Below are 12,358 nucleotides of genomic sequence, written 5' to 3'. Positions count from 1 at the left end.
TTTATAAGGCAAGTCCTCCTTTCATTTGATGGCAAATCTTATTTGTTAACAAATGGAAACCTCTTTAAAGAGTCAAACTGGCTTAAAATTACTTCCTTCTACCACTGTTGAGATCCTTCAAAATAGTATTACGTAAATGTTATATGTAGTAAATAGTCAATATTCTTATTCTACAATATATACTAATACATGAGTAATAAAAGCCAGTCTGTTGCTCCGCCTCCGACCTTCACCCAGTTGTCGTTTTTCTTGCCCTTTAAATATCTGAACTCTGACGTCAGCTGATCAGCCACGTAGCGCCACGTCTGCGCGCATGCGCAATGAGTTACACTTGTTTTCCGGGGTCACTTAGTCGGTGTACAGTGTAAAAAAAAAAAAAAAAAAAGCACAGTTGGGCAAGTTTGTATTTTTATATTCACGGAGTTACTACACGGAACACGAAGGGTGGAGTGTCGTTGAGTTCGGTGCTGAGAGGACGTCTATTAAGATGAACTTCTTCAGAGGAGTGATGGGCGGGCAGGCTCCCGGGCCGCAGCCGTCCGGCGCGGAGACGGTATGAAACCAGCACGGCTAGCTTCGGCTAGCTTCGGCTAGCTACGGCTAGCTTGTACTTCCGAAACTGTGTACCTGACAACACGATACAAAACACACACACGTCACTAATTAAACATGTGTTTTGCGCACTTATTATTGTTGTTGTGTTCTGTTTCTAAACATGTGAGCGAATGGCGCCTCGCTAAATTAGAACAACTAGCAGGCTAGTTAGCTTACGTAGCATACCTGTCAGATAGCAGTGCTGGCATGCCTTTCTGTGACATATGCTGTTTTTCCTTATGAATGAACGAAAAGACAATTAGAAATCAGATATAAAATCAGCTGTAAATCAATGGATTATATCCGTACATGTTTATTTTCTACAACAAAGTAAAATCTAGTAACTTATTAAAAGATGGTAATAAGGATATCATGCTATAAAGCGATATTTCATTGCTTTTCTTATTTATATATTTTTTTGTAACTTTTATCAAATTATTTTTGAATAATTTGTAGAATGTTTTTGTCTTATTCAGCAATCTACTAAGCTACAAAGTGTAGAATCAGGTATTAATAAAATGCACTTTGTTTGATTGTAACGCTTCCTTTCTTCCCTGACAATCCTTTACAGAAATCTTATTGCTGATTATTACACAGAATTGCAAGTAATAGTATAAATTCCTGACAGATTCAGAAGTTGTGTGACCGAGTGGCATCCTCAACCCTCCTAGAGGACCGCAGAGATGCTGTCCGTGCTCTTAAGTCCCTCTCAAAGGTAAAGTGCAGAAGTCATAGCAATTACGTTTGTGAGAAATGTAGAGTTCTATATTTGAGAAGAAATTCAATATGAAGGTCATTGTTGTAAACAGTTTTTATTTGTTTTTGTCTTTTTGTATTTGTAAAAAGATGCCAAACAAATAACCCTGCTTCGCCTGCCTTATCATCCTCATAGAAATATCGCGTGGAAGTTGGCTCACAGGCAATGGATCACTTAATTAACATTCTGCAGACTGACAGGTATGCTAATGTTTATTCTGAGTTTTTATTTTTTAATTATCTGCTATCAAAAGGGCTTTGTATCTGTATCTAGTAAGGGGAAGCACATGCCCTTTTTTTGTCTCAAATTCTATTTTAATAAAACCTGCTTTTGGTCATTTTGTCCTGATAACAGATCCGATTCTGAAATCCTTGGCTATGCTTTGGACACATTGTACAACATCATCTGTAATGATGAAGAGGAAGAGCAAGGTATTTACCCCTCCCACAGTAATATAAATAATGCACATATCATTTGAGGATAACACCTGTATCTGCATTGACTGACTGAGCTTTTTGTGTGTTTGCATGTATAAATAAGTTCCAATTCATGCTACCTGGACATCAGTCATTTCAGATTTCCCTCTTCTGTACGCCGATAATGACTGTTTCCTGTAAAGACTGTCGTCTCTCTTCTCTTCCATGTTTGTTTTAACCCTGCAGATGAATCAGAAGGTAAAACTCTTTTACTGTGCATGATGCCCCATTTACCACCAACAACACTTGAAAATCATTGGTTCACCTTGTTGTGGGGAAAAAAGAGATGTCGGATGTTGTCGTGGCAACAGCCAGTCGCTTGATTGTACCCGTCACAGTGGTTGAAATGAATGCTCGCGTTTTGGCTGAGGTTTTAAAGTACCCCTTGCTTTTGCAGACGTAGCCTCACCTATCGCTGTCTCAGGGAAGCATAAGAATGCTTTCATGGCTGGTCAGTACTGAAACTAAGCTATAAATGTAGCAGCTAATGATGCTAACTAACAAAACTAAAATCAGCTGGGATTGAACAAGTTACTAGAAGGTGTTATAGCAGTAATACTTCACTAATACCAGCACATCCCTGAACCCTCTGTCTCTCTGTCATGCCTCGTTTCCCTTTCGTTTCTGTCACATAGCTGTTTGTTTTTGTTTACAGTTCTGTGGCTTAATGTTGCACTTCTTTAATGTGAGAGTTTTGATTTGAGATCTATGCGTTGTTGTTTCATGGGACCCCCCCCCCACCCCCAAGACCTTGTTTTTACCAACTTGTGATACATTTCTTTATTGAATTTGTTTTGTTAGACAACTATTTGTTTTTTTTGCTTTTCATTTTACTCCTGCACGCTCAGAAACAAAATTATCTACAACTCAAGCTGCATTTCTGTGCAGAGACAAAGATGATTAGAGCAACAAGAGTGAAACAAAACGGTAAAGACGAGGCCTCAAAACCAAAACAATGAGCTTAAAGATGCTAAACTAAACTGAATGGGGAATTGAGTGGTTTCTACATGCAAAAAAAACAAAAAACTCCGTATACATAGTCAATCTATCCATTATTAACATAAAGATATTGATTATTGGGGACTTTAATGTATTTTCTTTTTAAGCTGTGACCAGAATAACATTAAAACGTTAATCTACATTGTTTTGGGGTCGAGCTGAATCTGTCAAAACATCCAAAATGATCTACATTGATTTATTAAGCACCGTAAACCAGAACCTGATTACGAGTGAGCACGTATTCTCCGTGCGGTGGTGTCACTAACCCTGCTGACCCCGTATTCAGTCTACATATTCCTATGCCCAGCATACAGAGTAGATCTTCTAATAGAGTGACCCCACTGGACACCCCCCCCCCTCCCGGTTCCACCCTCCATGTGTCCCCTCTAACTTTCGCTGCCTGATTAATTTCCCTCTTCAATCTCCCTCGCAGATGAGAATGCCCAGAAGCAGTCGGATGACCTCGGAGCCCAGTTCACGGACAGGTTCATCCAGGATCCGGAGCACGTGACCCTTCTTCTCGCTCTGTTGGAGGTGCTGCTGCTGCTGCGTTTCTGCTCCAGTGGCAGGAAGTCTGTGCTCTTTCGTGTTTGTGTAGAGCGCTGTCTGACACAGTTATGCCTTTCGTGCAACTTCAGGAGTTTGACTTCCACGTGCGTTGGCCCGGGGTGAAGCTACTGACTGCTCTGCTGAAGAATCAGGGTGTCCAGGTTCAGGGCGTCATTCTGGTCAGCCCCATGGGTGAGTTCCTCCTTCCCCGTTGGGTGGAACTTGCTGCTAGCTGTTGTTTGAAAATAAAAAAGCTCATTTCTGTGTCCTTTTTTGTAGGCGTTTCCAGACTGATGGATCTGTTGGCAGACTCGAGGGAAGTAATTCGCAATGATGTGAGTACGACGTCATGACGTCTTTTTGTTTTCCATCGTGCCAGGAGATGCGTGATGGCATGTGCTTCCCCTCCAACAGGGCCTGCTGTTGCTTCAACAGTTGACCAAAAGCAATGCTGCCATTCAGAAAATTGTGGCATTTGAAAACGCATTTGAACGACTGCTCGATATCATTACAGAAGAGGGCAGCAGCGACGGCGGTAAAAGGATCTCGAGATTTCATACAGAAATGTCTTGTAGCGTAATTCCACTCCTCTGCTATGATTGGAAAAGGCTGAGTTGTTGTTTTGTGTGTGTGTGTGTGTGCGTGTGTGTGTGTGTGTGTGTGTGTGTGTGCGTGTGTGCGCGGTGTAATTCACCGTGCCCTGATGTAGGCATTGTGGTGGAGGACTGTTTGCTTCTGCTCCTCAACCTGCTGAAGAACAACAGCTCCAATCAGAACTTCTTCAAGGAGGGCTCCTACATTCAGAGAATGACGCCCTGGTTTGAGGTCGGCGATGATAATTCTGGCTGGTCGGCACAGAAGGTCACCAACCTCCACCTCATGCTGCAGGTCAGGCGAATTAGGCAAAAAATAAATAAATAAATAGCTTGATTACAAACGAGAGAAGCCGAGCCGTTGGTTAAATGTTGCACAATGCTTGTGTTCCAAGTTGGTGCGAGTTATGGTGTCTCCAGTGAACTCTCCCGGCGCCACAGCCAGCTGCCAGAGGGCCACGTACCAGTGCGGCCTGCTGCAGCAGCTGTGCACCATCCTCATGGCCACCGGTGTGCCTGCTGACATCCTCACAGAGGTGACGATATTAGATGGAGAACAGTATTAGCGTACTCGCTTTTTTTTAGCGGGTCCTAGATTTTAGATTTTGCTCGGGCCACTTTCTTTCAGACCATCAACACTGTATCGGAGGTAATCAGAGGCTCGCAGGTCAACCAGGACTACTTTTCATCCGTCAACGCTCCATCAAACCCACCGAGGCAAGTCGCAATCGGCGAGCTGCGATATTACGCCTCTTGATATCAGATTCCGTGGCTGACGTTTCTCTCTGATCCTCCTTCCTCCACCCAGACCAGCCATTGTGGTCCTCCTCATGTCCATGGTGAACGAGAGGCAACCGTTTGTACTCCGTTGTGCCGTCCTCTACTGTTTCCAGTGCTTCCTCTACAAAAACCAGAAAGGCCAGGGCGAGATTGTGGCTACGCTGCTGCCTTCCACCATTGACGGTCAGCTATAGCAAAACTTAAAAACTTAAAAGTCAATGTTCTATCATTTGTACGTGTTTGTATGTCACCAAGCAGGTGTTGAAGTATTTATTACCTGATATATATATTTTAGACTTTGTAAAGCCAGAGAACAGACGTGCCGAAGACTTTTGTTGCCAGCTTTGTAAATAATTAAATATTAAGTGACTGAATTCTTCCCCCCTAGCAAATTCCATCTCAGCCGGCCAGCTGCTCTGCGGAGGCCTGTTCTCAGCCGACTCCCTGTCCAACTGGTGCGCGTCTGTGGCCTTGGCTCACGCCCTGCAGGACAACCTTACCCAGAAGGAGCAGCTGCTGCGGGTTCAACTGGCAACCAGCCTGGGAAAGCCGCCCGTGTCTCTGCTGCAGCAGTGCACCAACATCCTCTCCCAGGTAGGACCCTGCTCGCCGCTGCTACCTTACACGCCGATCAGACGGAGGCGCCATCTTGTCGGCGATTAGAACAACGTCATGTCGCTGTGGTTTTGCAGGGTGATAAGATCGTCCGGCGGGTGAGTGACATACATGTTGGTGTGGTTTTGTTGTTGAGTGTTCATCTTGGCTTTGCATCTGCAGTAACGGGGGGGGGGTCTTGTTGACCCAGTTGTTGGGGGGGGGGTCTTGTTTTCCTTTTTAACCTTTTTACTACTACTCCTTTAAGCTTAATGTTTATCCACAAGGCGGTTTTTCCTTTTCCTCCTGCTGTTGATTGTGTGTGTGTGTGTGTGTGGGGGGGGGGGGGTGTCCGGCAAAGGGAAGTCTGTTTTTAAAAATGATCATTTTTATCATGCATCATTCTTTTTATCATTATGGTTCATTCTTCATCTTTGAAAGCACACTTAGGCTTCGCTTTGCAGGATCTTTTGTGATGCTATCATTGATGCGAGTCATCAATCCCTCATGGAGAGGAAATGAAAATGTTTAATTTGTGAACTTGTGTTATTGGGAAGATGGGGGCGGGGCTTTCAGTGCTTTAATTTCATTGTTTTATTCTTACAGGCTAATGCAGCTTGCTTTGTTCCGCATAACTCTGTTTGTACATGAAGAACTTATTGATATTAACTTTGTGTGTTAACCTCATTAAGTTGCAACGTTTGATACAATTTGAGTGTGAAGCGTTATTGAGTTTACTTGACCTTTCTTACACTTTATAATCAGCATTAACTCCCAAGATGGGAAGAAAATGGGGCTGATTTTCTTGTGGCAACAAAATCAGTGCAGGTTTTAACACCAACTTATATTCAAGCATCTTGTTCCCATTTTTCATCCTTTTTTTATGTTTTCTCTGCAATAATTTTGTTGTCTCAAATCGATTGTGTCAGTCGGTAAACCTGTCGCTTCTCTAAACACCCAATATGGACCTCAATTTTTATTTAACATTTCCAATTTTCTGAACTCAAAATGTTTAGATCTCCCTGAAACATTATTTCTCCACCTTCCAAGAGCAATGTGACATTTCCTTCGCGTTCTCGTCTGCTCCGCAGGGCAGTAAGGTGCAGACCAGGGTGGGCCTCCTCATGCTGCTGTGCACATGGATCAGCAACTGTCCCATAGCGGTCACACACTTCCTACACAATCAGGAGAATGTTCCCTTCGTATCCTTCAAGCAGCAGCGCGGATTGAAACGCAGCCGGCTCATTTAGATAATCGCGATGATAGGCTCAACGTTTATGATCTGTAAAATCAAATAAAAACTAATTGTGAAAGATAAGTGTGTGTGGGGGGACACTCTCCGTGGGTGACTCCTTGACCCTGCGACTCCTGTAGCTGACGGCTCAGATCTCAGAGAACCTCGGAGAGGACGAAAGGCTGGTGCAGGGCCTGTGCGCTCTGCTTCTCGGCATCTGCATCTATTATAACGACAGCTCTCTGGAAAACTACACAAAGTAAGTGTCGGCTCTCCCTCCCTGATAAGAACCAGTGATGATCCAAGTGGAGTGAAATGGTTAATGTTTTTAATGACGTTTATGTCAGACGACCTTCCCTAATTCTCGTCCCAACCATCAAAGTCCGTGCCTCATCTCCAAAACCCTCTTATTGCCTCATTTCTACTCGACCCCACTTATTCTGGTTGTCCCATTATGAGCCGTCGTGTCATCCCCCTCCTCAGAGATAAGCTCAAGCAGCTCATCGAGAAGCGAATCGGGAAGGAGAACTTCGTGGAGAAGCTGGGCTTCGTCACCAAACACGAGCTGTACTCCCGGGCGGCCCAGAAGCCGCAGCCCATCTTCCCGTCTCCGGAGCAGATGCTGTTTGACCACGAGTTCACCAAGCTGGTCAAGGAACTGGAGGGTCAGCCAGAGGACGTGTCCCCAACGTCCACATGCGATCGATTCGTCAGTGGCAGCCGCCCAATCTTGTGATTTTCTTCTTATTGTTGCTGTTATTTCAGGCATGATAACCAAAGCGGTCCACAAATCCAGTGAGGAGGAGAAGAAGGAAGAGGAGGTGAAGAAGACTTTAGAGCAGCATGACAACATTGTGACTCAGTATAAGGAGCTGATCAGAGAGCAGGTAAACGGGGCTCGTTTGTCTGCCGTTATTTATCCAGTTCTACGTACATCTCCTGTTTCTCATTAACGGATGGCTGTGCTCCTCAGGATGCTCAGATCCAGGAGCTGAAAGAGCAGGTCTCATCGGTATCGTCTCAGAACGAGCAGATGCAGACCACAGCCGCCCAGCAGCTGTCCCAGATCCAGCAGCACAAGGACCAGTACAACATCCTGAAGCTGAAGCTCGGTCGGGCCGCTCACTCCAGCGCTGTTTAAAGAGTCATCGATGGTTTCATTTCACGTGCGCTTAAAATCTCCAGGTAAAGACGGCCCGAGTCAGGCGGACGGCTCGCAGGTGAACGGGCTGCAGACGGAGCAGCTCAGGAAGGAGGTGGAGGAGCTCCGCAGGGAGTACGCGCTGCTTCAAACGCAACTCGGCGACAAGGACGAGCTCATTGACGCCCTGGTTAGTAAACGTCTCCGCTCGGGATCGGGGGCGGGGTGGGACCATCGGAGCAGCGGTTGTGATTTCATCGTAACGGCACCGAGCTGTTCCGTCTTTCACTTTGCGATTGTAGAAGGCGGAGCCGTCGCAGAAGGCAGAAAGTTCAGGCGGAGGATCGGACGATACGGAACTGCTGAAGGTGGGATTCAAAACAAAAGCCTTATTTTATTCTATTCTATGATAAAAGCTCGGCTTCAAAGGGTCGCGGTGGAGGTGAATGAAGGCTTGCTGGCTTTGGGGTCTCGATACAAGAATGCCCCCAGGCTCGCTGTGTTCACTGGTTGAGCTGGTTTGCAGGAGCTGGAGGCTCTGAGAGGACAGGTCCGGTCTCAGTCTGCAGAGCTCGACCGCATGAAGACGGAGAAACAGGAGCTGCTGAGACGAGCTCAGGCTGCGGTGAATATCTGGAAAAAGGTGTTTGTTGTTCCTAACGGCTGCTGAACGTAGGAATGTTCCCCTGGCTTCTATCAGGCCTCTGAGTCGGTGCCCCCCCGCGCCGACGGCTCGGCAGACGCTGCCAAGATGGCCGAACTCGAGCGCAGGTTGGCAGCACAGACGAGTGAGACGGAGAGACTCGAGGTGCGTAGACCAACACTCTGGCGTCTTCTTAGGTTACGGTATCATCCTTTCATCCTCTCCCTCCTCCTGCACTCGTCCCTTCTTCTTCCAGGAGGAGGCGAAGCTGTCGTCGGAGAGCCTGGCGGCGATGGAGCAGCAGCACGCTTCGGCCACCAGCACAGCCGCCATCCTGCAGACGGAGAACGCGAAGCTGCAGCGGGAGCTCCAGGAGTCCAAAAAGGAGCAAGACGACCTGCTGATGCTGCTCGCCGACCAAGACCAGAAGAATGTAGCCCTCAAAAAGAGACTCAAAGGCCTGGGAGAGACGGTAGACATTCACTTCATCTGGTGTTTTAAATATGGCCGGCTTTTTTTCCCCCTAATTGCTTTTGCTTTCAAACCTCACTCGTCCACATTTTTAGAGATCGGAGGTTCACGTAGAATCCATGAAACTATGACTAGATGAGTCGCAGGAAACTACAGGGACACCCCCCACCTCCCACTAACTCATAAATTAGCACGGGCAGCTAAACTCGGCAGAAGTTTGTTTCTGCTTTAGCACAAAAGTGAGTGAGGAGCGATCGCAGCCTGCTGCCGCCCAATCAGAACGCGCGGAGGAATGTCTGCCGTGTTAGAAACTGTCCTTGGGGTTTGTCGCTTTGTTTCCTGACCAATCGGCTGTGTCTTTGTGTGTTTGCTCTAGTTAGACTTTGACACTTTCCCTGCAGGTGGACGATGAAGATGACCTCGACGCGAGGGACCCAACGGACGACGACGACGAGGAGGACGATGAAGATGAGGACTAGAATGTGGGCGAACACTGAAATAGAGAAAGGAAGAGGAGGTGGAGATTTGCCTGCCCAGAAATCAAGAAAAGACTTTAGAAACTGAAGGCAAGGACGAATATAGTGAAGCGGTTTGTGTGTCCAGCTGCCACACACACACACACACACACACACACACACACACACACACACACACACACACAGACATGTTTTTTGTTCAGGATGTAATTCTCATTGTCAGTGCTTTCATCTCTGCCACTTTTACCACTTCCTGGTGGATTTTACTCGTCTTGTGTTTGATGTCATGTGTTAAGTATTAAGATTACTTTTTTTTTTTTTACAAACACAAGTCATTTGGGGAAATCTGGAGACAAGATTAAAAAAAATGCAACCATAAATAAGATTCAATATTTGCAAATATGCTCATTAGCGCTTGATTTTTTTTCCCATCATGCTGTGCTGCACCCACTAGACTCACCTTCAGCATGAGCAGCATCACCCGCTACGCATGGATTCCTCGTCACACCCCCCTCAGCATGTCACTATTTCGGTTGTTCCATTCAACCTGGTCGCTCTGCAATATGCTGCAAAACACTGACAGAAAAGGTGTCAAGACAAGAAGGATATTTTTGCAACTTTTTGTCCAGTTTTAGCATCCAGCTTCTGTATGATATTGTGTAATTTATCGATTTATGAGCCACAGTGAAATGAATAAAGAATCTATCGGTCTGTATGCCTATATGTGGGGAGTAATTGTAGATGAGTTACATTTTACTAAGTCTATAATTAGGCTTTTTTTTTAAGGACTGTAAAGCCAGAAGAAAATAGAATTGAAATGTTCCTGATGATGGAATTTATTTAAACCTGGCAATTTCTCATTGCCACCCACAAAAGAAAAACCTGTGGCGTCCATAATATAATTGTGAGATTTCAACCAGTGAAATCGGGGAAAAAAATAAAGCATGAGGAAGGTGCCCTTTTGTAGTTCCAACATTTCAACACTAGGGGGCAACAAGTGTCCTCAAATACAGAAATATGAATTTGATTTGGGATTTATTTTTCTGGTAGGGTTAAAATAATATTATCACACCATTTTACACTTTATAAGGCCAATATTGGGTATTTCTACCATTAGCTTCATCAGACCACACGCACACACACGCACGCACACACACACCAGAACACTACAAGTGTAGCTGCAGGGTATTGACCCTTGCTGCGGCCCTTGTCTTCACTCATTCGGCTCGCCAGGCAGGATAATGACGGTTTAAACGCTCCACTAATCTCTGTGTCATTTCCAGGATTAGGAATATGAACCACGTGTGAGCAAGAAAAAAATAAAAAATAAACTTCTGTATCTGTAGATCATCTCTGTGTTTGTGAGTAATTAAAACAGAACTTTACTCCAAAATCGAATCAATAGTTTAAGTATCCTCATTCTGTCGTTATTTTTAGGGAAAGGGTGCACGCATTTAAATTTAAAGTTTAAACATGCAAATATGGAGAAATTTACGCAAAAAAAGGGAAACAGAAATTCTGAAACTTCGAGTTCCCAACATTTTATGAATCAATTTTACAAACGCGGTGTCAATCTAACCTTGATTGCCTCGCCCCTCCTCATCCTCCTCCTCCTCCTCCTCCAGTGCGCATCCCTCTTCATCCTCCGCCCTCCTGCTCTTGTTTTGACTCACGCCGACCGTGGAGCGTGCGGGACGGGACGGGACGGATATTATCCGCCTTCTTCTCTCGTTTTTTGTTTTTGTTTTTTTTGGGGGGGGAGAAACTCTCAAGGTCATGACTTCTAAATGAGCATCATGCAGTAACGTCGGGTGTTCTCAGGTCTCCACCCACGCGAGTCCTCCCACGGTGGAAACTGCAGCACCTGCGGGCGCGCCGCGCCGCGTGGCGGTCGCGTCGAAGGTGAGTTCACGCTGCACGGTTTCACACCGGAGACAACCGGAAGCGTTGTCTATTTCTGAGCTGCTGTTTAATCATGCGGGACAACAAACTCCAAGTGCGTGCGTGTGCGTGAGAGAGGGCGCGCGTACACGACAGGGCATAAGGTCTTTTGGCCAAAATTGTACAAAATAAAATGACTAAAGCCGCGTCTGGCTGCCCTGACATGAATAAGATTTGTGATTGAGTCTACAGACAGGAAACAAACAGAGTGTTTGTTTACCTGTTGCCTTCCACCGACCTAAAGTGTTTGTTCAAAGTGTTCACAAATACAAACAACAATTCCTGATGTCGTCCCGGTCCGTCCGGAACTCTCTCTTCTCTCTTCGCTGTGCCACAAACGCGATCCAAAACGCCGCTGCTTATCTCTGGTATGTTATCACACAGACCGGTAACGCATACTTGAGATTCCCCCGCGTTGTCCGACCTATAGCTGTTTGATGTGCAGCAGTTTAGCTCCTGATTACCTAAAAAAAAAAAAAAAAAAAAGATTCTTTATTTTTGTCTTCATCTCCTTTTCTTTTACTCTGTCCCTCTTGATCTGATCTGATCTGAGACGCAGGTGTCAAAGTCCTGCCTGCTGTAAAATCCGGTGTGAACGGAAGGCGTGCGTTTGAGGAAACGGGGCCCTTAGATCTCGCTGCTTCATCGGACTGTCGAAGGTTTGTCTCCGTCATGCTGCCTGACAGCGATAAAGTGATCGCCAAATATGACTTGCAGCCTGAATACCAGACAAACGCGGCGTCCTGTTTACCACAGGGGCAGAATCGACTGATCCAGGCTAACTTGTTATTTAAAGATCTCTTGGAAACTTGAATTTTGAGTAATTGTGGAAATATACAAATGAATAGAAATACTTCTGCAGCCTGATGTAGTATAGTTTGTTTCTTTCTGTTTATGGCAAAGGAGAAAAAGTCCAGATCTGCCCTCTGAGATGCGTCTTTATGTTTAATTCTGAGGTCTGTAGCGAATCATCGCATCTTAAAACAAACAGGCTGAGGCAGCCGATCTGCCGCTGCATGTGAAGGATGATTACTGTATTGCTGTACGTGTGCTGACGATGGATTGGAAATCCCAGAACGCTCTTATGTAACTGGAGAGTCTGGGGTCGGT

At 45.6% G+C, this 12,358-nt stretch overlaps 1 protein-coding gene across 1 annotated transcript; it reads left to right on the top strand.

The window, feature by feature from the left end:
- Positions 1–363: 363 nt before the first annotated feature.
- LOC137914538 (general vesicular transport factor p115-like) lies at positions 364–10,631 on the top strand. The gene is made up of 27 exons (XM_068758078.1): positions 364–553; positions 1,223–1,309; positions 1,487–1,551; positions 1,706–1,782; positions 2,014–2,025; positions 2,225–2,278; positions 3,260–3,360; positions 3,465–3,567; positions 3,655–3,710; positions 3,790–3,910; positions 4,085–4,263; positions 4,364–4,504; positions 4,597–4,685; positions 4,777–4,931; positions 5,137–5,342; positions 5,441–5,461; positions 6,434–6,544; positions 6,717–6,835; positions 7,060–7,241; positions 7,342–7,463; positions 7,550–7,688; positions 7,762–7,907; positions 8,020–8,085; positions 8,244–8,342; positions 8,418–8,525; positions 8,617–8,832; positions 9,233–10,631. Exons 1-27 carry the CDS (start codon positions 488–490, stop codon positions 9,308–9,310), a joined length of 2,919 nt encoding a protein of 972 aa, XP_068614179.1. The 5' UTR covers positions 364–487; the 3' UTR covers positions 9,311–10,631.
- Positions 10,632–12,358: the final 1,727 nt, after the last annotated feature.

Source organism: Brachionichthys hirsutus, unplaced genomic scaffold, assembly GCF_040956055.1.
Source record: "Brachionichthys hirsutus isolate HB-005 unplaced genomic scaffold, CSIRO-AGI_Bhir_v1 contig_254, whole genome shotgun sequence".
NCBI classification, from domain to species: Eukaryota; Metazoa; Chordata; class Actinopteri; order Lophiiformes; family Brachionichthyidae; genus Brachionichthys; species Brachionichthys hirsutus.
Note: the sequence above shows the minus strand (reverse complement) of the source record. Positions and strands in the feature narration are given on the sequence as shown.

What these genes read in the sequence shown, in the direction of transcription:
- LOC137914538 (XM_068758078.1), top strand. Translation starts at nt 488, where the DNA reads ATGAACTTCTTCAGAGGAGTGATGGGCGGGCAGGCTCCCGGGCCGCAG. An exon ending in TGAGACGAGCTCAGGCTGCG is followed by an intron (nt 8,343 to 8,417) that starts GTGAATATCTGG and finishes GGCTTCTATCAG; the next exon opens with GCCTCTGAGTCGGTGCCCCC. An exon ending in GTGAGACGGAGAGACTCGAG is followed by an intron (nt 8,526 to 8,616) that starts GTGCGTAGACCA and finishes TTCTTCTTCCAG; the next exon opens with GAGGAGGCGAAGCTGTCGTC.